General features: G+C 39.8%; 1 protein-coding gene across 2 annotated transcripts in view; it reads right to left on the reverse strand.

The window, feature by feature from the left end:
• Nucleotides 1–3230: 3230 nt before the first annotated feature.
• The window catches only part of LGR5 (leucine rich repeat containing G protein-coupled receptor 5), a 157545-nt gene continuing 137424 nt past the window's right edge, over nt 3231–23351 (reverse strand). For both annotated transcript variants that reach the window (XM_007537593.3, XM_007537592.3), the window contains 7 exons: nt 21984–22049; nt 19969–20040; nt 15650–15721; nt 13701–13826; nt 11491–11636; nt 6895–6978; nt 3231–4466 (listed from right to left, as the gene is read on the reverse strand). In XM_007537593.3, the coding sequence (XP_007537655.1) occupies nt 3376–4466; nt 6895–6978; nt 11491–11636; nt 13701–13826; nt 15650–15721; nt 19969–20040; nt 21984–22049 (1657 nt within the window). In that variant the 3' untranslated portion in view covers nt 3231–3375. The remainder of the gene's footprint in view (nt 4467–6894; nt 6979–11490; nt 11637–13700; nt 13827–15649; nt 15722–19968; nt 20041–21983; nt 22050–23351) is intronic.

The raw sequence follows: 23351 nt of genomic DNA on the forward strand, positions 1-23351 counted from the left end.
TACCCTCCTTCCCTCCCTCCCTTCCTTCCTTCCTTCCTTCCTTCCTTTCTTCCTCCTCTCCTCTCCTCTCCTCTCCTCTCCTCTCTTCTCCTCTCCTCTCCTCTCCTCTCCTCTCCTCTCCTCCCCTCCCCTCTCTCTCCTCTCCTTTTCATCTCCTTCCTTCCTTCCTTCCTTCTTTCCTTCCTTCCTTCCTTCCTTCCTTCCTTCCTTCCTTTTGTCTTACTACAGTTTCACTATATTCTACTCCTCTTTATGGGCCTTTTTAAGATAGAGGGTGAGAGACAGAAACAGAGAGATACCACTGCTCCACTGCTCATGAAGCTTCCTGTGTGGTGAACAGGGGCTCAAACCTGGGTCCTTATACATGGTGGAGTGTGTGCTCTGTGGAGTGAGTCACTTCCTGACTCCTAGATCTATTTTCAATTATTCTGACTCTATTATAGTGGAGGGTGTTTATCAGACACTGAAAGGAGCAGTGTTCAGTATGAGGGATATTATGACTGGTTTTACTAATACAGTAATACAGTTTGTGCATTTTATCTCTCTCTTTTTTAAAATCACATTGCTGACCTGTGTTTTCTCAAAGGAAAGGAGTGGGCAGTCAGAACTTATTTCCTACTTTGGGCACCCAAATAAGTTTACTGAAAAGAAAGACTAAGATCTACTTCTCTTGAAGAATTTTCTTTTTTCACCAGACTTATTGCAAGGGCTCACTTCTTACATGACTCTACCATTTCTGGCAGTCATTCCCCTCACTCCCCGTTTCTTTCCTCTAGGGTGAGAGACAGAGGGAGAGAGACAGAGAAAAGGAGAGATACCATAGCCCTGCTCCTGAAGCTTCCCCACTGCAAACCAGCATGGGGTTCCTATGTGGTGGCCTAGGGCTTAAACCTGGGTTCTCACATGTGGTAGTGGGTACACTCTGTCAGGTAAGCCACTTGTTGATGATCTCCAGCCACCCCCTCCCCCCGGGGCATATTTTACATGTTGCTTAGGCTAAGAAAGGTGACATTATATTATAGCCCTTGTTTCAGGTGAAAGCAACTTGTGGGTGGACTGCACAGCAGGGACCTCATTTTCAGCCTACTAACTGGCTTAGGTGGATGCAGCTGAGGGGTGGGGTGAGCAACTCAGTGCAGAGTCCCCTGGATTTGTTAAGTAAATGTGGGTTGATCTTCACAATCGTGCTGTGTTTGAGGATTTCATTTTACAACCTGAATGAGGAGAGCAGCAATCACCAGTGAAGCAGGGAGGGTCTGGCAAAACATTTGGGGGTTGGGGGGTGGGAACTGAAGGGGAACAGTATGCTTCTTTGTAACTCTGGGAATCACATGTCCTTGTGTTTGACCTTGGCATGGTTATGAAATATATCTCCTTTAAAGGAAGACTGAAGAAAACTCATGTTCATGTTGAATACTTTTAAAGGTTAATTTGCTATTTATTCATTTCTTTCTAATTGCCTGCATTTTATATGCTTCAAAGGAAGTAGTTGTTGACTATGAAATCCAAACTACCACTGGGGACAATAAACTTTATCCAGTGATTTTGCATGATAAAAAAAAAAAAAACTTATTAATCACGATGAAAATAATCCAAGAGGTGGTGAAGATATTTTGATTTGCTGTTCATGAATCTTTACTTTTTAAGTCCCCAAACACCTAAATCACTGTTATCATTGTAAATAAATTTATTTACTTATTTTAGATGAAGACAGAGAATGTAGAGAGGTTGAGAGTGTGAAAGACACCACAGCATTCTGTGCTGTACTCCCTTCAGTATGGTGGGGTCAGGTTCAAACTGGGTCACACACACGCTAAACCTGCCCACTAAGTGAGCTATTTTGCTGGCCCCCGAATGCCCAAATTATTGAAATGCAGAAACTCAAAGAGCAAACTAGAAACTTCAAGGAAGTACAACATTTGCCTAGGGTCCAAGGAAAAACTTGAAAATGATCTGCTTTATAGTCATACATTTTTATTACAAATTTATTTTGCACCCAATAGAAAAGTGAGTTTGTATTTACATGTACTGTACATTTACACATACTATATACAGTTAATGAATTTAAAGAAAATGGGCAAAGAGACACAATATATATGGAACAAATATGCCACTGTACATGGTCTATTATCATGGTCCTTAGTGTTATTGAATCTTTACTGGAGTAATAAATACAGTTCTATATTTACACATTTTATAAAACATCTCATAAATGTATCTTTTTCAATTCCAAGTTAAAACATCTGATTGAAATAGACATGCTTATACAAAAATAAATCTACCTAACAGTCTTTTGGCTTGGCTTTCATGAAACTAATGTTGAGTAATAGAAGTTTTGAATTAGTCCTCCAACCTTTAGCAAACTTAATAATTTTTGCCTTTGCAAACGTGTAGCACATGTAGTAAATATGGAATAAGCAGAGAAGTTCTATTCCTGACATGATGTGGGTTGATCCAAAGACAACACAGCCAAACACCAAGCTAAGTAAATGGGATAACATGTTCCCAAATTAACTGGTCCCAAGTGGATTCAGACACTGCTGTTAGAGATAGCAGAGAGGCTATGGAAGTTAGATCAGTGGATTGAATGTATGCTGTGCCTATATTTGATCACTAAGATACACATCAGTTTAAAATGACAGCTGAAGCCTCCTGTGAAAACCACACACCCACTCAGGCAGCTTATTATCTTTTCTAGGTGTATCCATCGCCAGCAATGGACTTTTCTTCTGAGCTCTGGACACTAGGGGGTTAAAACTGAATTCGAAGTGGCAACTCTCAGCTGTGTCTGGTTACTTTAGGGGTTGTCTGAGCATTAAGGGCATTTTCCTTTCAAAATATCTGTAAACCGTTTTATTTTTTTTTCTGTTGAAGGTGAACCACCCTAATACTAATACATACAGCCTGTAACTCTACAAATGATGTGAAAGAGTCAATAATACCCACCACATTCTATCCCAGGAGGCCTAGAGAGGTATGGGTATGTGAACTAATGACCTAGAAGGAGCCTGCCCCTTTAAGCAGACACAAAGGAAAACTGAAATATCTCTCTGTGGTCATGAGATCCCTGTCACCTTTATTTAGTAAGGTAGACCATTTAAAACTCCATTTTCCTAATACATCCAACCACTTGTTTAGGGGCTTTGGGGCTTAAAACTCTTTTTGTAAGCAACTGCTTTTCTGCTCTCACTACCCCATCCCCTGAATCCCAGTCATTAGACCAGTGAGTGTAAATATGATTCAATTAAAATAATAAAGAAGTCTAATTTTGACTTCGCTCATTTGTGTGACTGCTCTGATGTACTCAGTCTCATATTTTTTGGGGTATTCGGCTTTTGAAAAAAGAGACTTTTTTTTTTTCCTGTTGCATATTAGCTAGAGGCATGGGACAAATGCCACAGAAGAAAGATGACAGCTTTCGGTCATTGGGTAAACTGGTGGTGCCACGGAATTGGATGGCAGGTCATAGGCTATGCCCGCACTGGTGAAGGTTACCAAGGCTTGGGTTGAATCACAGGACTGTTTCTCAACATCATCAGAATTAATGGACATCAGGCTTGAGTGTTTTGATCTCGTCCAGAAGTGGGTTTGTTTTCCTAAGCCTCCCAGATCCTCTTTAAAATGGGGATTGAAGAGGATGTAGAGAAGTGGGTTGAGACATGCAGGAAGTGGGACAACCACCAGAAGGATAAACTTAACTACTTCAGGACTGATAAACGTGAGGTTTAGCAAAGAAGAGAAGGATAAGAAAGCTACTGGGCAGTAAAGAATGCAGTTGGTGAACAGCAACAGAGCAACGTGCTTCACCATAGAACAGTCCCAAACATTTTCCAGGTCTCCCTTCTCTAGATTGCAGTAGAGCTTGGTGTACGTAATGGTCATCACGAGGAAGCAGAGGGAATTGAGCAAGACCAGGGCCACCATATAGCCGGTGGTGCTGGGCTCCCCAAAGGGCAGCGGGAGGCAGAGAGGGGAGGCGCTGTACTCACTGCCGCCCAGCAGGGGCACCACGGCGATGGTCAGGGCGAGCAGCGCGCACAGCACGATGATGGCTTTCAGACTGCAAAAAGGAGCTTTCGTTTCAAACTTTGCTGCGCACTTCACAGAGAACCCGCGCTCCAGAGCTGCCAGGGTGAGCAGGAAAACAGACGACTCCGAAGCGAAAATGGACAAAAACCCGACGACTTGGCAGCCAGCCCCCTGCTCCCACCATGCGCCATGTTGTGCAAAGCTGCCAAAAGTAAAAGCATCCACACCAGCCAGTACCGCGCTGGACACCCCCATGAGCATGTTGGCCCCTGCGATTAACCCGATGAGCAGTTTTATGGAGGAAAGGTACAGAGGGGCTCGGAACACCGTCAAAGTCACCACCAGGGCGTTACAAGTCAGTGCCAGAACTGCTATGGTCCACACTCCGATTCTGATCAGCCAGCTGCCAAACAGGTACTCACATAGTTTGAAGGGGCCTAAAGGTACACGGAAGAAAAAAAAAAAGGTCGTCAACTTAAGGCTCACAAATTTTGCCAAATATATATATTTTTCCCCCAGGGTTATCGATAGACATCTACAGATCTGCTTCACTGCTTGTGAAGCTACTCCCCTGCAGGGTTTGAACCAGTATCCTTGAGTGGGTTCTTATGCTTGGTACTATGCGCTCTTAACTCACTGCCCGCCCCCCTTCCAAATATTTCTTTATTTTATTAGGACATCAAGAATTAAGTGTCCAATAACAGTCATAGTACCACACACAGCATTCTTTTTTTTTTTTCTTAAACCATGGTTATTGTCTCAGATCTTCAGTATCCACTGGGCAAGAATACAAGGGGCTACTGTCTTCAATCTATACAGAGAGACACGGAATTGGGGAATTTATTTCCTTTTAATCAGAGCAGTTCTCAGCCCTGGCTTATGGTGGCATTTGGGGATTGAACCTGGGACCTTGGATCCTTGAGCATGAAAGTTTTTTGCACAACTATTATGCTATTTCCCTCGACCTGGAGGTGGGGGATTTAAAGCACTCCATTTAGATGCCCCAACTATAGCAGTGTTGGGGCCAGGGAAAATGGACTTTTCATTAGAATTTTTCAGAATGCTTCCAGGAGGCTTTGTATACAGAGGAGGAAAATCATACTGACATATGCTATAATACCAGAAGAGGAAGTCTAAGTCACATGAAGACACATTTTTTTTTTTCTCTAGGGTTATCTCTGGGGTTCGGTAGCTGCACTATGAATCCACTGCTCCTGGAAGCCATTTTTTCCCATTTTGTCATGCCTGTTGTTGCCCTTATTATTGTTAGTATTGCTATTGCTGTTGCTTGTTGGATAGAACAGAGAGAAATTGAGAGGGGGGAAGACAAAGAAAGGGAGGGAAAGATAGACACCTGCAGACCTGCTTCACTACTTTTGAAGCCACCCCCTTGCAGATGGGGAGCCAGGGGCTTGAACCAGGATCCTTACACCAGTCTGTGCGCTGCACTACCTCCTGCCCCCCATACTTTTTAAAAATTTATTTTAATTATTTATTTATTCCCTTTTGTTGCCCTTGTTTTATAGTTGTAGTTATTGTTGTTCTTTATGTTGTCGTTGTTGGATAGGACAGAGAGAAATGGAGAGAGGAGGGGAAGATAGAGAGGGGGAGAGAAAGACAGACACCTGCAGACCTGCTTCACCGCCTGTGAAGTGACTCCCCTGCAGGTGGGAAGTCAGGGGCTTGAACCGGGATCCTTACACCAGTCCTTGCGCTTTGTGCCACATGCACTTAACCCGCTGAGCTACCACCCGACTCCCCATGAAAAGTTTTTTTTTTAATATTTATTTATTCCCTTTTGTTGCCCTTGTTGTTTTACTGTTGTAGTTATAGTTGTTATTGTTATTGATGTCGTAGTTGTTAGATAGGACAGAGAGAAATGGAGAGAGGAGGGGAAGACAGAGGGGGTAGAGAAAGATAGACACTTGCAGACCTGCTTCACTGCCTGTCAAGCGACTCCCCTGCAGGTGGGGAGCCGGTCCTAGCGCTTTGCGCCACGTGTGCTTAACCGGCTGCGCTACCGCCCGACTCTCCATGAAAAGTTTTTATAACCATCTTGTCTTAGGCTTAGACTGACTTTTTTTTTTTTTTTTTTTGCAGTGATGGTGGAACCAGGGCCTCACACATACATGATTTCACCACTACTTTTTCAATGGAGATAAAGAGACACAGAGAGAGGCAAGAAAGAAACGGATAGGGAGAGACACTACAACACAAAGCTTTCTCTGTTGCCATAGCACCTCTCATACAGTGTGAGGACTTAAACCTGGTGGTGTGCATGGCAATGCAGGCACCCATGAGCTGTCTCTCTGGCCCCAGAGTGGCATTTGATGTTTAAGGTCAAGGGACAATCTAACTGTTGAAAATAAAATATCAACCCTTCTCAGCGCTCTCTCTCTTTTCTACTGGCCCATCCTATTTTAGGGGAATAACTAGGTGAAATCAATCAATTTATCTATCTATACATATACATTTATGTATATTTACTTGCCTGGATAAACTGTTATTTGCTTTTGACAACTAGCTTTTATTTAGAGGAGTCATTTATTTAAAGAGTCTTTTTTTTTAAATCAGAGGTTACATGGATGAAAACTATTACATATTACTTCAAGTGATATCACTGTAAAATTATATATACTCTTTAGTTTCTATTAATCTGAATTAAAAATTTCTTACAAAAATTCTATTTATGAATGGAGATCAACTTCAGGGAACAAACATTTGTATTTTACAGGTCTCTGGGGAGAGGGCTAGTAAAGAGTCGCAAAGGGGGCCAGATTTTGATTCAAAGTGTAGCCAAAATGGGACTGATGGTTTCTGTGGTGGGTCTGCTGCTAAGTCCCCCCACCCCCAAGCCAGTCTCACCTGGGGAAGGTGAGCACTGCACTGAATGAAGGGGTTTCAGGTCATCCTCAAAGTCAAGCAGGATGTCTTCAAGGTCACGCTCATCTGCCAGAAAGAGAAGTTCTGAAACAATTAGTTCTGTATCTCTTTTATTTAGGGGCACTGTTCTAGGGAGGATCTGTAGTTGCCACATACACATCTTGTGTCACAAAGAGAACTGAAGGCCGGACATAGTGCTTTTTCCAGCCTTACAGATCTATTCTAGAGTTACCTTTGGATGTTCTACTCAAGTGATTATAGGACATAGCCTTCCAGGTGAACAGAAACTAAGGGAGATTGAGATTCATGACATCTAAGCTCTCTTAGGATCCTCTTATTTCCTGGAGTTCATGATGGTATCCAGTTGCATGGACCAAAGTCAGAAAGGCTCTGAGCTTCTCTCTTCACTAGTCCCAATTTTCTTTCTTTCTTTTTAAAATATTTATTTATTAGTAGATAGAGATAGAGAGAAACTGAAAAGGGAGGGAGAGATAGAAAGGGAGAGAGACAGAGAGACACCTGCAGCCCTGCTTTACCACTTGTAAAGCTTCCCCCTGTAGGTAACTCAATTTTCTAACACTTAAGACAACTATAGTAAAGATGTCCTGGGCCATGTTCTCTGAATATGAGAGGAAGAAGAATAGGAAGTCTTCTCAGACATTCTGCTGGGGCCAGGCAGTGGCACACCTGGTTAAGCACACACATTATAGTGCACAAGGACCCAGGTTCAAGCCCCTGGTCCCCACCTGCAGGGGGAAACTTCATGAGTGCAGTGCTGCAGGTGTCTCTCTGTCTCTTTCCCTCTCCCCCTCCACTCTCAATTTCTGTCTCTATCCAATAATAAATAAATAAATAAATAAATAAATAAAATATTTACAAAAAGAAATTCTGCTTAACAGAGGACAAACCAAACAACTGCTGGGAGCTTGATTTCACTATTTATGAAGCAAGAGTTTTGTGATGTAATAGTTTTTCAAAGATGCTGATATATTAATTTGGTATGGAATATGGTTATCAAAGTTTCCATGTAATTCCAGTATGTTGCTCACATGAGTCTGATTTCTTATCTCCCCAAGAGAATAACTGCTCTTAAAAATAAACCCTCTTGGGGGAGTTGGGCAGTAGTGCAGCAAGTTAAGCGCATGTGGCGCAAAGCACAAGGACCAGCGTAAGGATCCCTGTTCGAACCCCCGGCTCCCCACCTGCAGGGGAGTCGCTTCACAGGCGGTGAAGCAGGTCTGCAGATGTCTGTCTTTCTCTCCCCCTCTCTGTCTTCCCCTCCTCTCTCCATTTCTCTCTGTCCTATCCAACAACAACGACATCAACAACAATAACTACAACAACAATAAAAACAAGGGCAACAAAAAAATGAAATAAATAAATATTAAAAAATAAATAAATAGATCCCCAACTGTGGGGGGAAGAGGAAAGCTTCTCAAATGATGGAGCAGTGCTGTAGGTATCTCTCCTTTTCTCAGTCTCTCTTTCTCTGTTAGCCCCTACTGAAAGAAACAAAAACAACACCAAAAACTCCATGAAAGGTTTTTTTAAAAACATATTTATTTATTCCCTTTTGTTGCCCTTGTTGTTTTATTGTTGTAGTTATTATTGTTGTTGTCGTTGTTGGATAGGACAGAGAGAAATGGAGAGAGGAGGGGAAGACAGAGAGGGGGAGAGAAAGACACCTGAAGACCTGCTTCACCACTTGTGAAGCTACTCCCCTGCAAGTGGGGAGCTTGGGGCTCGAACTGGGATCCTTATGCCAGTCCTTACACTTTGTGCCACCTGCGCTTAACCCGCTGCACTACCGCCCAACTCCCCATGAAAAGTTTTTATCTCCTGTTCATTGTGTACTTTCAGTGCTTAGGATAACACCTGAATAACAGATACTCTATTTATTTACTTTTTAATTGCCATCAGGGTTATTGCTAGGGCTCGGTGCCTGCACAATGAATTCACTGCTCTCAGCGGCCATTCCCTACCCTCCCTTATTTCTGATTTGATAGAACAGAGAGAAATTGAGAGTGGAGGAGAGAGAGAGAGAGAGAGACCTACAGACCTACTTCACTGCTCATGAAGCTTCCTCCTGCAGTTGGGAAGAGGGCTTGAACTTGGGTTCCCATGCACTGATAAGTGTATGCTTAATGGGTGTGCCTTCCCCACTCCCCGACTGGTTTTTAAGAGGTATTTATTTATTTGTTTATTTATATTTATTTATTTATTTCTGATTTTTTTAATTGGGGAATGTTTTACATTCAACAGTAAGTACAATATTTTGTATACTTATTTATTTTTAACAGAACACTACTCAGCTCTGGCTTGTGGTACAGGAAATTGAACCTGAAGAATATTTTTTAATTATTTTTCAAATATTTATTTATTCCCTTTTGTTGCCCTTGTTGTTTTATTGTTGTAGTTATTATTGATGTCGTTGTTGTTGGAGGACAGAGAGAAATGGAGAGGAGGGGAAGACAGAGAGGGGGAGAGAAAGATAGACACCTGCAGACTTGCTTCACCGCCTGTGAAGCGACCCCCCTGCAGATGGGGAGCTGAGGGCTCGAACCGGTATCTTTACTCCGGTCCTGGTCCTTGTGCTTTGCGCCACCTGCACTTAACCCGCTGTGCTACCGCCCGACTCCCTGAAGAATATTTCTCTTTTTACTTTTATGAGAAAGAGAAAAATAAAAAGACCATGACTTGACTCTGGCATAAGGTCTCAAACCTGGGATGTGGGCATGTAAATTCTGTGTTCTACCAATGAATATATCCCTAATACTTTTTTTTTTTCAACTTAAGAAACAATGGTGAAAGAGCAGTGTGCTGCTTTGCCATGTGTGTGAGCCAAGATTGAGCCTGGCTTGCACTGCACTGAAGTAGGCTTCTGTGCTATCATTTCTTCCCCTACCCCCGCCTCTCTGTCTCACTTTTTCTATATGAAAAAGTTAAAAAAGAAAAAAAAAGGCCTCGATGAGGCAGGAGGAGAAGTAAACTAAAGCAAGAATAAGAAAAAGCAGAAAATCTATCTTAGTGACAGAACAAAGGACTTACATGTGTGAAGTCTGAGTTTTAATTCTTTTTTTTAGCATTCTTTTTTAAAAAATATTTATTTATTTTCCCTTTTGTTGCCCTTGTCTTTTTTTTATTGTTGTTGTAGTTATTATTGCTGTTATTGATGTCATCGTCGTTAGGACAAAGAGAAATGGAGAGAGGAGGGGAAGACAGAGGGGGCAGAGAAAGAGAGATACCTGCAGACCTGCTTCACCACCTGTGAAGTGACTCCCCTGCAGGTGGGGAGCCAGGGCTCAAAAGGGAATCCTTAGGCTGGTCCTTGAGCTTTGCGCCACGTGCGCTTAACCTGCTGCGCTACCGCCGACTCCCGAGTTTTAATTCTTAACACTAAATATGCCATAGCTGAGTGGTGCTGTTATCTTTCTCACAAAAAATCACAAGAGAAAACAAAAGAATAAGAACAAGCAATGCATTGTGTTAGTATTATTTGATGAAGCCAAAAGTCAAATATGAGCTCCTTATGCTGGTGTGTGTGCGTGCAGGAAGAGACATTACAGTCATCTGCAGACAAACTGAATCATTTTTCCTTGGGAAACAGCACACCATTAAGACCCAAATGATGAAAAACTAGTCTGTTCAGACTCTGTAAAAACTTGCAATGTTGGCAAAGAAAAGAATGTGGGTGCCAGCAACTTCTCATTATCTCAGGTGTGGTTTGAGGTGCATTACTGTCTACTTAAGTAAGGTCTTACTTCAAGGAAAGCCAAGTGGTTCACAGACATTATCTCATTTTACCCTCCTGACATACACCCCTGTGGGGGATAGAGGGGCAGAATGTTTTGGAAGTAGTTGAATGCAAAGCTGAATTCCAAAGTCCTTTCGCTGAAATCTAAAGTGTCTCCATCTTCCACTTCCCCCAGCCCATAAAGAAGACAATGACTGCACGTTTGAAAAAGGGATCCAGAAGGATAAGGCCCTTTTAAAACTTCGTGGGAATGCTGATCTCATTGTTAACAAGACCCCAAAGGATATAATATGCTTCAAGGGGGGGGGTGTCTAATTATAAGTATTAAGAATTCACATACAGAATAGATGAACTTTTTTTTTAAACATTTACTTATTTATTCCCTTTTGTTGCCCCCCCCTTTTTTATTGTAGTTATTGATATCGTCATTGTTGGATAGGACAGAGAGACATGGAGAGAGGAAGGGAAGACAGATAGGGGGAGAGAAAGACAGACACCTGAAGACCTCTTTCACCATTGGTGAAGCGACTCCCCTGCAGGTGGGGAGCCAGGGACTCCAACTGGGATCCTTACACAGGTCCTTGTGCTTCATGCCACGTGTGCTTAACCTGCTGTGGTACCTCCGACTCCCACAGAATAGATGAATTTTTACAGTGTGTCCTGAGAGAGTTTTCTTTTTCTTTGGGAGTGTTTAAAAAGGAAGACTGATTTCCAGCTTGCTGGGGTGGTTAACCAGGGACATGTTTGGAGCTCAGATATCTGTTTGATGACTTCTCAAGACCTTCCCAGATAAAGTTTCATTACTGTTTCAAAGCAGGTCTTACCCTGAACTTGAAGCATTCCAACATCTTTTCTATGAAGGTCATCTGTACTGCTGTTGTCACCTTTATTCCATTGATTAGAAATCTTATAGACATTCTCACATAGTCCAAATGCACAGCACTGGTAAGCATAAGGCATTTCAATAACCCTTAAAATGAACAAAAAAAACATTTAACAAAGTAGGTCCTCAAATATAGTGGTCATCATCTTTGATAGAATAATCTGTCTTTGCATTTCCACCTAAATACATACTCTAAAATACAAATTATATGACTGAAAATGTTTCCTGCAGTGTTATTTATAATAACAATGCAGTTGTTAAAATAATTGTTATGAAATGTTAGTAACTGCTGACATTGAGATGGGCACTTTATATATTTTATATACTTTTGGGGTTTGAAAATTTCCATAATGAAACAGTTAAAATAATTTTTAAGAAAATTATAGCAACACTAAAATTGCTTATGATTTAATGTTAATTGTGGGAAATGTTTATATATTTGTACACATGTGATTCTTTTTTTTTTTCCTTTCTTTAAAATTTTATTTATTTATTTATTTATTTGACAGGACACTACAGGTGGAGACTGGGGGCTTGAAACTGGGTCCTTGTGCACTGTGACGTGTGGACTCAATCAGGTGTGTCACTGCCTGGCACATTCTTTCTTTCTCTCTCTCTATTTTTTTTTTAAATCGTTACCAGGGTTATCACTGGGGTTCACTGCCTATACAATGAATCTACTGCTCCACTCCTGGTGGCCATTTCCCCCCTTTTATTTGTTAAGAAAGAGAGAAATTGATAGGGGAGTGGGAAATAGAGAGGGAAAGAGAGAAAAGGAGAGAGAGAGAGAGAATGAAAGAGAGAGAGAGAAAGAGAGGGAGAGGAAACTTGTAGCACTGCATAGTTGCTCACGAAGCTTTGCCCTTCCAGGTGGGGACCAGAGGCTTGAACCCAGACCCCTGCTCATGGTAACGTGTGTGTTCACCAGGGTGTACCACCACCCAACTCCATATACTAACATTATAACAATTAAAATACAATGAAAATCTGTGTGAAAAGATATTTCTAATGATGCCTAATAATAGAATCATATCATATACTGACATTAAAAGATAAACATTTACATTGGTTTTGATGAGAGGGAATAATAATGTTCAATTCTGGTTAAATGACATGCTGTTCCCTAAAAATGAATTACATTTCTCAGTAGATAATAATAATACATGCTATATTTATATTAGAAAAAATGTACTGACAGTGAACAAGAACCCAGGTTCAAGCCCCTGGTCCCCGCCTGCAGGGGGAAAGCTTTGCAAGTGGTGAAGCAGGGCTGCAGGTGTCTCTCTGTCTCTCTCCTTCTCTATCTCCCACTTCTCTCTCGATCTCTGGCTGTTTAAAAAAAAAAAGAAAAAATGTACTGAATTGTTACTGTATTTTGAATGCTGTTAGTAAGTTGTGGAAATTTGATTTCTTTGTTAAAAAATGCACTGAAAAATAAGTCTAGAAGGAAATAATATCTATAGAGTTGTTGAGGTATTTTCATTTTTAAACATTTATTTATTTATTTATTTATTTTGATAGGATAGAGATAAACTAAAAGGGAAGGGGAGATAGAGGAGAGAGAAAGAGAGACACCTGCAGTACTGCTTCACCTCTGCAAGTGGGGAGGAGTTTTTTTTTTTTTGAAAAATTTCTTCCTTCTTTTCAATTTCTTTTCTGGGCTTATGGTTTTAGAAGAATGTAACAATTACTGTGGTTTTATATATACACATATTATCTTTCAAGGGACTTCTTTAATGCTAACATGCATAACAAGTTTTAAAGAGCATAACTTCCTCAAATAAATACTAATTTAGTACGTTTTATTAGAACACACAAGCTAGATAAGCAAAAAAAATGTCAACAGGAGTACAATAATGTTATTTGATTACAGGTCCCGGTTTACAGCTCATGAATCAATGGCTTTCAAACTCTTTCCATGAACTCTATGATTCCAGGAGGCATCTTTGAAAAAGAAAGGAAGTATGGTCAGGAAGATACATTCTCCCACTCCAGGGCTTGTCCTAAAAATGCCCCAGGGGTGGGGATTTGAGGGCATGAAATGCAATTCAGAAGAGTCCCATGACCTCATAAATTTTGAAAACCACTATAACATGTCTATTATTTCACATGACTGCAAATGTATTTTATTAGTTTTAATGACAAACTCACTTAAGTTCTGGAAAGTTTTCAGATGATATCAAACTCTGTAAGGCATGATTTCCTGTTAATTTTAAGTGAGTTAAACCATGTAACCCAGTTACAGGAAAAGACGACAGGCGGTTGGATGATAGGTCCCTGCAAAACATCAAACAACAATTGGCTTTTAGTCTGTTAGCATAAAATGTGTATGTAAAAAAAAAAAGCCACCTAAAGATGATTACACTGCTCAATAAAAACTTCTAAGCAGTGTTCTTACTCTGCATGGTAAAAGTAACCCTTATGTCTTTCTCTTCTGAAAAGTTCAAATTTTATTTTTTTATTATCTTTGTTTATTTATTGGATAGACAGTCAGAAATTGACAAGGAAGGGAGATAGAGAGGGAGAGAGACAGAGAGACATCTGCAGCCCTCCTTCACCACTTGCAAAGCTTTCTCCCTGCAGGTGGGGACTGGGGGCTCGAACCTGGGTCCTTGCACATTATAACGTGCTCAACGAGGTGCACCATCACTTGGCCCCAAAACTTTAATTTTCAATCAGAGTTGCCAAAGTAGAAAATTTTTTTTAAATTTTATTATCTTTATTTACCTACTGTATAGAGAGAGCCAGAAATTGAGAGGGAAGGGGGTGATAGTGAGGGGAGAGAGAGAGAGAGAGAGATGCCTTGCAGGTGGGGACCAAGGGCTTGAACCCAGGAGTTTGCACATTGTAACATGTGCACTCAACCAGGTGTGCCACCACTCGGCTCATAGGTAGAAATGTTTTAATGGCATTCAAATTGTGGAGGTATTATACTTAATTTAAGAAGTGATGCTGACTGGATAAAGGTAGAGGTGAGGGGAGAAGCAGGTCAAATTCTTTTCATCCTACCCTCTTTCTTTGTGTAAATGGTTAGATTTATTTACCTGATTTATTTTCATTAATGATTTAATAATGGTTTACAAGATCCTAAGATTACAGGGATATAGTTCCACACCAAACTCACCATCACAATTGTCCCCCCACCTCCCTACATTTTCATAGTCTTAGTGACAGTTTGGCTTTTCTTTTTTTTTTTTTTTTGATATTTATTTATTTATTTATTCTCTTTTGTTGCCCTTGTTTTATTGTAGTTATTATTGTCGTTGTCGTTGTTGGATAGGACAGAGAGAAATGGAGAGAGGAGGGGAAGACAGAGAGGGGGAGAGAAAGATAGACACCTGCAGACCTTCACCAGCTGTGAAGCAACTCCCCTGCAGGTGGGGAGCTGGGGGCTTGAACCGGGATCCTTATTCTGTTCCTTGCGCTTTGTGCCACCTGCTATCGCCCAACTCCCTTCTTTTCTTTCTTTTTTTAAAAAAATAATTTATTTATTCATTATTTATGAGAAAAATAGGAAGAGAGAGAGAAAGAACCAGATATTCCTCTGGTACAGGTGCTGCCAGGGATTGAACTCAGGACCTCATGGTTGAGAGTCCAATGCTTTATCCACTGTGCCACCTCCTGGACCACTTTAAAAAAAAAAGTTGTATAACAAGTTTTCACATACCCTCTTTCTGACAAACACCTTCCTTTCTATTAGACAAGGGGGTGGGGAGAGACAGGCATAAAAGAGACCTGGAAAGGGGAGGGCTAGCGGGACAAGAACTGTCTATTTGCCAAATTGACAAATAAACTGAAAGCCTGTAAGAACCCAATTAAAATATTATTCTATTCCACTTGATCCTTCAACAAAAACGGAAAATTTCTCCACAATATCCAGAACCAGCTATCACCTAGATCTAGGCTGACCCATGGGGGTCCCATTTGAACTGGTGCAAACAGGGGACTGCTCTGTGGTTTGATACAGCTCTAGGGTAGACAATACAAAGTGCTGGGCAATCTGTGATTTGGGGCTTCTTCAACAAGAGCAGCATTTGCTAGTAGCTTGACGGTTCCCAACTACTTACAGATATGTCATAAAGAAGTAATGAAATACTCACAATTTTCTTAGTGATAGCAAAGTAGAAAATGCATTGGCGTGAATGATGGCTATTTTGTTTGAAGCTAAATTCCTATTAAAATAAGAAAGGCAAATGAGATAATTATATGTATATATAAAGTCCATGTCAAGTTCTACCATATATATTCATCTGCCTACCAAAAGTTAATTTCCATCCAGGAAAGACACAACTGTTTATAGAACCATTTTCCAGATAAAGGTACTAAAGTATAAAATGATTGAAGTAAGAACTTTTAATAAACCTCGTTTAAATTGCTCAAGGAAAAATCATCAGGTGGATATTTTAGTTTTTCCTTTCGCTAAAAAGTTGACTTTAATATAGTTGCAAAATTTTATTAGGGTGTTTCTTTTTAAATGATAATTTTATTTTATTCATTACTATTATTATTATTATTTTTGCCTCCAGGGTTATCGCTGGGGCTCAGTGCCTGCACTACGAATCCACTGCTCCTGGAGGCCATTTTCCCCATTTTGTTGCTCTTGTTGTAGCTGTTATTGTTGTTATAGCTGTTGTTGGATAAGAAAGAGAGAAATCGAGAGAGGAGGGGAAGACAGAGAGGAGGAGAGAAAGATAGATACCTGCAGACCTGCTTCACTGCTTGTGAAGTGACCCCCCTGCAAGTGGGGAGCTGGGGGCTGGAACTGGAATCCTTATTCCAGTCCTTACACTTTGCTCCATGTGCACTTAACCTGCTATGCTACCGCCCAGCCCCCTATTAGGGTGTTTCTGAGATGAATGAGGGTTGTATGGTGGAAAAAGACAGGAACTTCTGAGGCTTTTCCTGTCTGACAAGCAAGTTACTAAAAAAATGTCCTGGGTATTCAGTGGTACTCAACAAGACTGTGCACACAGCTCATATATGTTAGGCTTTAAGGGAACACAGTGATGCTTTCAAAAAGATTCCTTGTAAAGGCAGTGAGCATTTTTTTCCCCCACTAGAGTTGTGCTGGGGCTTGGTGGCCTCCTGTGTGATTCTACCATTGCTGGTGGACTTCCCCCTCCCCCCCCCAGATAATAGTTGACAGAGAGGGAGAGAAAGAGCCAGAGAGAGAAGGAAAGAACAGCACCACATCATTGCTCTTGGAACTTCCCGTTTGTGTAGTTTGCATAGTGGTAGGTATGGGCCAGAATCTAGGCATAGCAAAGTGTATGCTATACCAAGTGAGCTATCTTCCAGCCTCTGAGACTGGATTATTATTAATTTAAATATTTTATTTATTTATTTTAATGAGAGATCCAGGGAGAGGGGAGAGAGACCAGAGCACTGCTCAGCTCTGGCTTTTGGTGGTACTGGTCATTGAACCTGGGACCTTGGAGCCTCAGGCACGAAAGTCTCTTTGTATAGTCATTATGCTGTCTCCCCAACCTGATTATTACTAATTTTAGAAAAATGTGTGTATAGAAATTAGAGTTTCATATGCAACAGAGAGATAGAGCAGCACTCCGATACATGCAGTACTGGGGATTACACATGGAGTTTCAGGCATACAAGTCCACTGCTCTCTCTGATTGTTCAGCCATTTCCCCAGAGCCAGGCATTTTTTCTTTTAATGGAAATGAACAAAGGAAAAGATAACAAATATTTGAAGGAAAATCCTTTGGTGACTACATGTACAATTTATAAAGAATTAAAATTTACTTTATGTACACATATATGAATGAAATGTACCAATATATTATTTAGGTCAAATAAATGTTCACATTAAAAGAAGAGCAACGACGTATCACACCAAAGTAAAAGACTCTGGGGTGGGGAGAATACAGGTCCAAGAAGGATGACAGAGGACCTAGTGGGGATTGTATTGTTATATGGGAAACTGGGGAATGTTATGCATGTACAAACTATTGTATTTACTGTTGAATGTAAAACATTACCCAATAAAGAAATAAAAAAATAAAGAAATAAAAAAGAAAACCTTTTTGAGCAATCAAAAAAAAAGAGCAATGAATTTATATTGAATATATATATATATATATATATATATATATATATATTTTTTTTTTTTTTTCCCTGCTCAGCTCTGGCTTATGGTGGTATGGGGAATTGAGCCTGGGACTCTGGATCCTCAGGCATGACAGTCTCTTTGCATAACCATTATGCTATCTTCTTTCCAATCTACAATTTATTTTTTATTTTTATATTTATTTGTTCATGAAGAAGATAGGTAGAAAGGGGAGGGGGGGGAAATCTGTCAGGAGCAGTAGAACCATGCAGTGAAAACTCTGGCAGCAAAGCAAAAACAAACAAAAAACCAAAACACAGATGACATGTAATATATATATATATACATATATATATATGTAAAGTATTCTCTTCTATATATGTTTATAAGAAACAACATGTAAGCCCTATTCACTCAGCAAATTTCAACTATACAAGCCAGTGTTATCAACCTTTTAAAGCAAGGCTTCACATATGTGAGATATTGATGACCTGTCCTTCAGTACAGTAAAATTACACATACACACACAGACTTTTTTTTGAGAGAGCAAGTGAGCAAAGCACCACTCTACCATCCATGGAGCTCCCTTGATACTGATCAAGATGCTCCTGTGTGGTGCCATCTTCTGGTCAACCTTTTAAAACCAGCAAGAATTTCAGGTAATGAAAGTAGGTAAGGCAATTTTACTTTATTTATTTATTTATTTATTTATTTATTTCCTCCAGATTTGTTGCTGGGGCTCAGTGAGTGCTTGTACTATGAATCCATTGCTCCTGGAGGCCGTTTATTCCCTTTTGTTGCCCTGGTTGTTTATCTTTGTTGTGGTTATTATTATTGTTGTTATTGCTGTTATTGTTGTTGGATAGGACAGAGAGAAATCCAGAGAGGACGGGAAGACAGAGAGGGGAAGAGAAAGTTAGATGCCTGCAGACCACCTGTGAAGCGACTCCCCTGAAACTGGAATCCTTAAGCTGGTCCTTGTGCTTTGTGCCACCTGTGCTTAACTGCTTAATCTACCGCCCAACCCGCATGTTACTTTACATTTAGTTAGAAAAGTAAACAAATTTCACAAATAGTGAGATCAGAAGGAAGTTAAAACACACACACACACACACACACACACACACATACACACACACACACACACACACACACACACACACACACCCATAGAGAGGGGGCGGGGAACAAGATGGTTTTCCAAAGTAAATTTTTTGGGGAAGATGATCCTTTCTTTTTTAAACCATTTTTTTTTAAAAAAATTCTGATTAATAGTGGTTTACAACATTATACAAGTGCATGGCATAGTTCCACAGGGCACCCACCACTGAAGTTCTATGCCACTACCCTTTGGGGAGAAGATGATCATTAAAGGTAAAGTTGAAATGTTTGGAGGAATAGTATTATTTTATGAGGGTACAGTCTCTTAAATGTCAAGGAAAAATTTTAGAAGAGATTCTTTAATAACAACAGTTTGAGGGAAAAAAAAGTTTGAGCATTACATATTATCACATTGTATCAAAATTAAACTATAATTTGGATTCAGTATAGAAATGTTTTATCTGTAACAGCTTATTACCAAGGATGGTTTTAAAATTTTTTATACTTTTTTCCCCAGTATATGATGTTTTTAATCATAAAATGAAATCAAATACTATAAAGTTTAGTCATCTGAGGTACAATATTTCCATGAGAATTCTACTGAAATCTTAACATATCTGTTGGTATTTCAGAGTCTCAGGTCCCACTCAAGAAAGTCAGAGAGTTCATTAAGAGTCAGGTCAAGGTATGATTTTTTTTTTTTTAAACCAGAGCACTGCTCAGTTCTAGCTCATGGTGGTGCCAAGAACTGAACCTGGGACCTCAGAGTTTCAGACATGAAAGTCTTTTTGTATAACCATCATGCTTGTATAACCACCTTGCCCCTGGAGTCTACATTTTTTCCATTTATTTATTTATTTACTAACTAATAGTTTTCCCTAGGAGATTCTTAAGTCCTTCCTGTCTCTTGAAAAACTGTTTAGCCAGAGGGGTAGGAAGAATTGTGTGGTCATCTCATTTTTGTATACAAAGAAAGTCTTGACAATTGCTGACTGCAGACAGAAAAACTTCATTGAATAGCTAGCTGGACCTCCTTCCTCTTTGTCAAGATTTCATATCAGCTGTTGCCAGATGGCAGGCTGCAAATGTACTACTTTTGAATGCATAACTGGCAGCTCACTGTGAGAAAAATACTTCCCTTTTTGTAGCAAGTATATACAACACAACACACACGCGCACACACACACACACCCCTTAAGGACAGTATTAGGGGAGACACCAAGAGAAGGTTGTCTGTATTGGGGCAGTACTCACAGTATTCGGAGGCCAAGTAACTGCTGGAAAGTGTCAACTTTTATTTCGTAGATTTCATTATGTCGGAGGTCTCTGAAATGAAACAAGATTGATTTCAAAGAACTTTTACAGAGGATCATCTGCCCTTAGTCAAAAGAACATATGACGTTGTGACTATCAAGTGAACATTAAGTTTTGTGTTTTTTTTTTGTTTTTAAAAAAGAATATTACAATATATATACAACTCTCATTCAAAGGTAGGGGAGATAGAGTAATGGTTATACAGCTCTCGTTCAAAGTAGCTGATTCTCTTGGGTAGATATAAAATTATCCTCTAAATGCTTCCATCACTGAAATACTTTCAAGATGTTTCTCCTGGCTTTGTTTGTGAGCCTTTTTTTTGTATTATGTGAGGGTCTCTAGGACTGTCAAAGTTTTCTCTTTCATAAAGGTAGGTTGGTAGGTTGCCTGCCTTTTTTTTTTTTTTTTTTTACCAGAGAACTGCTTAGCTCTGGTTTATGGTGGTATGGGCATTGAACCTAGGACTTCAGAGCCTCAGGCATGAGAGTCTGTTTGCATGATCATTATGATATCTACCCCATCTCCTTCCTTCCTTCCTTCCTTCCTTCCTTCCTTCCTTCCTTCCTTCCTTCCTTCCTCTCTTTCAGAATACTACTTAGCTCTGGGTTATGGTGGTGCTGGGAACTGAACTAGGGACTTCAGAGCCTCAGGCATCCAAGTCTCTTTGCATGGTAACCATTATGCCATCTCCCTAGCCCAACAGAGGGCTTTTTCTTATTTATTTATTTATTTATTTATTTATTTCCAGATCACTGCTCAGCTCTGGTTTATGGTGGTGTGGGGGACTGAACTTGGGATTTCGGAGCCTCAGGCATGAGAATCTGTTTTGCATAACCATTATGCTATCTACCCCTTCCTGGACTTTTAACTCCTTTATTTGTTTAAAGGAATTCAGAGAATAATTAGGTAGGGGAAATGATAGATGCTTAACACTGTCTTGGTCAAAATGCAAGTATCATCATAAGATTATTATAAGTATTATGTTTTGTGAAGGAGGCAATTTTAAGAGAGGATTCTAAAATATTTTATGTATCAGCAGCATCCATAAGACAAACATGTAACCGTCTCTAAAAATGATTACTGAAAACAACAAATTTAATTCCCCCTATATTAAAAACAATACTGCTGCAGTCAGAGAAATAGCTCAACTGGTAGAGTTTCAGACTTTCATGCCTGAGGCTCCTAGTTTGACCCCTGGTAGTGCCACATTTTCTGGAGTCGTGCTCCAGCTCTTCTCTCTCTCTCTGAAATAAATTAAAAAAATCAAGCCCCTGGTCCCCAAATGCAGGGGGAAAGCATCACGAGTGGTGAAGCAGAGTTGCAGGTATCTCTCTATTTCCTTCTCTACCTTTCCTTCCCCTCTCAATTTCTCTCTGACTCTATCAAATAGTAAACAAATAACAAGATTAAAAAAGAAACTTAAAAAAAGAAATAAACTTCAAAAATGAATGCATTAAAAAGTAAAAACAACATTGCTTATTAAATGTATACCTTGAATAAATTCCAAACCTAGTTTGTTAATATACCAAGTTAGGAGTACAGGCAAAGGAAATACAAATAATAAACAAATAATACAATGCCTATTAAAATAATGTCTATGTTTTCCAATTTTACTAGCAAAGAAGAGGGAAAGGAAAGCAAAATAATGTTCCTTGGATCTATATGGAGAGAGAGAGAGAGAGAAAGAGAGAGAGAGAGGAAGAGAGAGAGAGAGAGAGACAAAGAAAAGAGGAAGAGACAAAAACAAGAGGAAAGACACCATAATACTCCTGCCCTACCATCTTGGAGCTCCCTCAGTGCTTTCGTGTGCTCCTGTGCAAGTGGCAGGGTTTGAATCAGGGCATTATGAATACTAAGGCATCCTCTACTGGGTGAGCTATCTCCCTGTCATTCTGAAAATGTTAGTTTTGGCCTTTGTTTTCTTGTAGGTAACTGAGAGATCTTTAGAGACGTACATTTTCTGGAGTTTGTGGCAGACTGAAAAACTGGGTAAGTCTTGTAGCAGGTTGTAAGAGAGATCTCTGAAAGACAAAAGTATAAAAAAGGAAAGATGTTACATATTAATTGTAATGAAACATGGTTTATTCCCTTCTCCCCTTTAAGATGATTTATCTTCCAGAGGCAAAGTCTGAGAGTTGCCCCAGATCTGACAAGGAACAGGTAGTCACAGGCATTATTGGATTAAGCAGTAAAATCAAATGTTTATTGAAATGTAACTGCTCTACCCCTCTAATTGATTTAAATAATTTTGTCAGTGATGATTTACGTGCTAGCTATTAACTTACTGAAATTAATACAAATTAAATTAAATAACTGTGCCTCTAAGAATTATTATTTCTCTACAGCTAAGAGAATCACGGTTGGTTCTTTTCTAGTAAGTCAACTTAAAAAAAATTCAAAACACAACACTAAATTTGAAATCAATCATTACAAGGGGGAAAAAATCTAAGAAAAATATTCAGCCAAAATTCAACTAATTTCAGAATAACAAACATCTGGACATATTTAGAGTGTAATATAACTAATCTAAAACAAGCCGTGGCAATTTGCAGAAAGCTTAAAAAAGAAATCTGATAGATAAAGTAACACAGATATGAAGAAAAAAAAACCCAACTTGTCTCATATTTTATAAGTTATCAGCCAATCAACTAATACATTTTTATGCCTGACTCTAACTCTTAAAACCAGATCACCACTCTGGAAGCTGAAAAATCCATGCTGTTTCTAAGAGTCTTTAAAGTTATTTTATTCTTGCAATTGATCAGTTAATCCTGAAGTCACTGAATAAATGCAATTTGTATGGAAATACAGATCATTTGCTACACTGATAGTTCAGATGTTAAGCATGAATTTGTAGTTCATATCAGAAGTTTGAAAAACAAGAACAAACCAAATGAGCACTGCACATCTACACATAAATGTATATTTACCTGATTAACAATATGGTCTATATTATTACTACATTTTCTGCTTATTGGGACCTCTTACTTCTCATCTTCACAATTCCACCTCCCCTGGGGACATTTTTCCTGTTGATTTCAGAGATGGAGAGGTAGAAGAGGAGGTAGGGAGAGAGCGAGAGACCCCCACCATACTGCTCTGTCATTCAGGTGTTTTCTCTCTCATGTGGTACTGGAGGATCAAACCTGGGTCCTTGGGCATGGTAAAGTGTATGATCTACTGGTGAGCTATTCCCAGACTCTGGTAAATATTTTTAAAAAGTACTGAATGGGGAGCTGGGCAGCACCTCTCCTGGTTGAGTGTACACACTACCATGTACAAGGACCCAGGGGTTCAAGACCTTGATATCCACCTGGGGAGTT

Source organism: Erinaceus europaeus, chromosome 7 (assembly GCF_950295315.1).
Source record: "Erinaceus europaeus chromosome 7, mEriEur2.1, whole genome shotgun sequence".
Classification (NCBI taxonomy): domain Eukaryota; kingdom Metazoa; phylum Chordata; class Mammalia; order Eulipotyphla; family Erinaceidae; genus Erinaceus; species Erinaceus europaeus.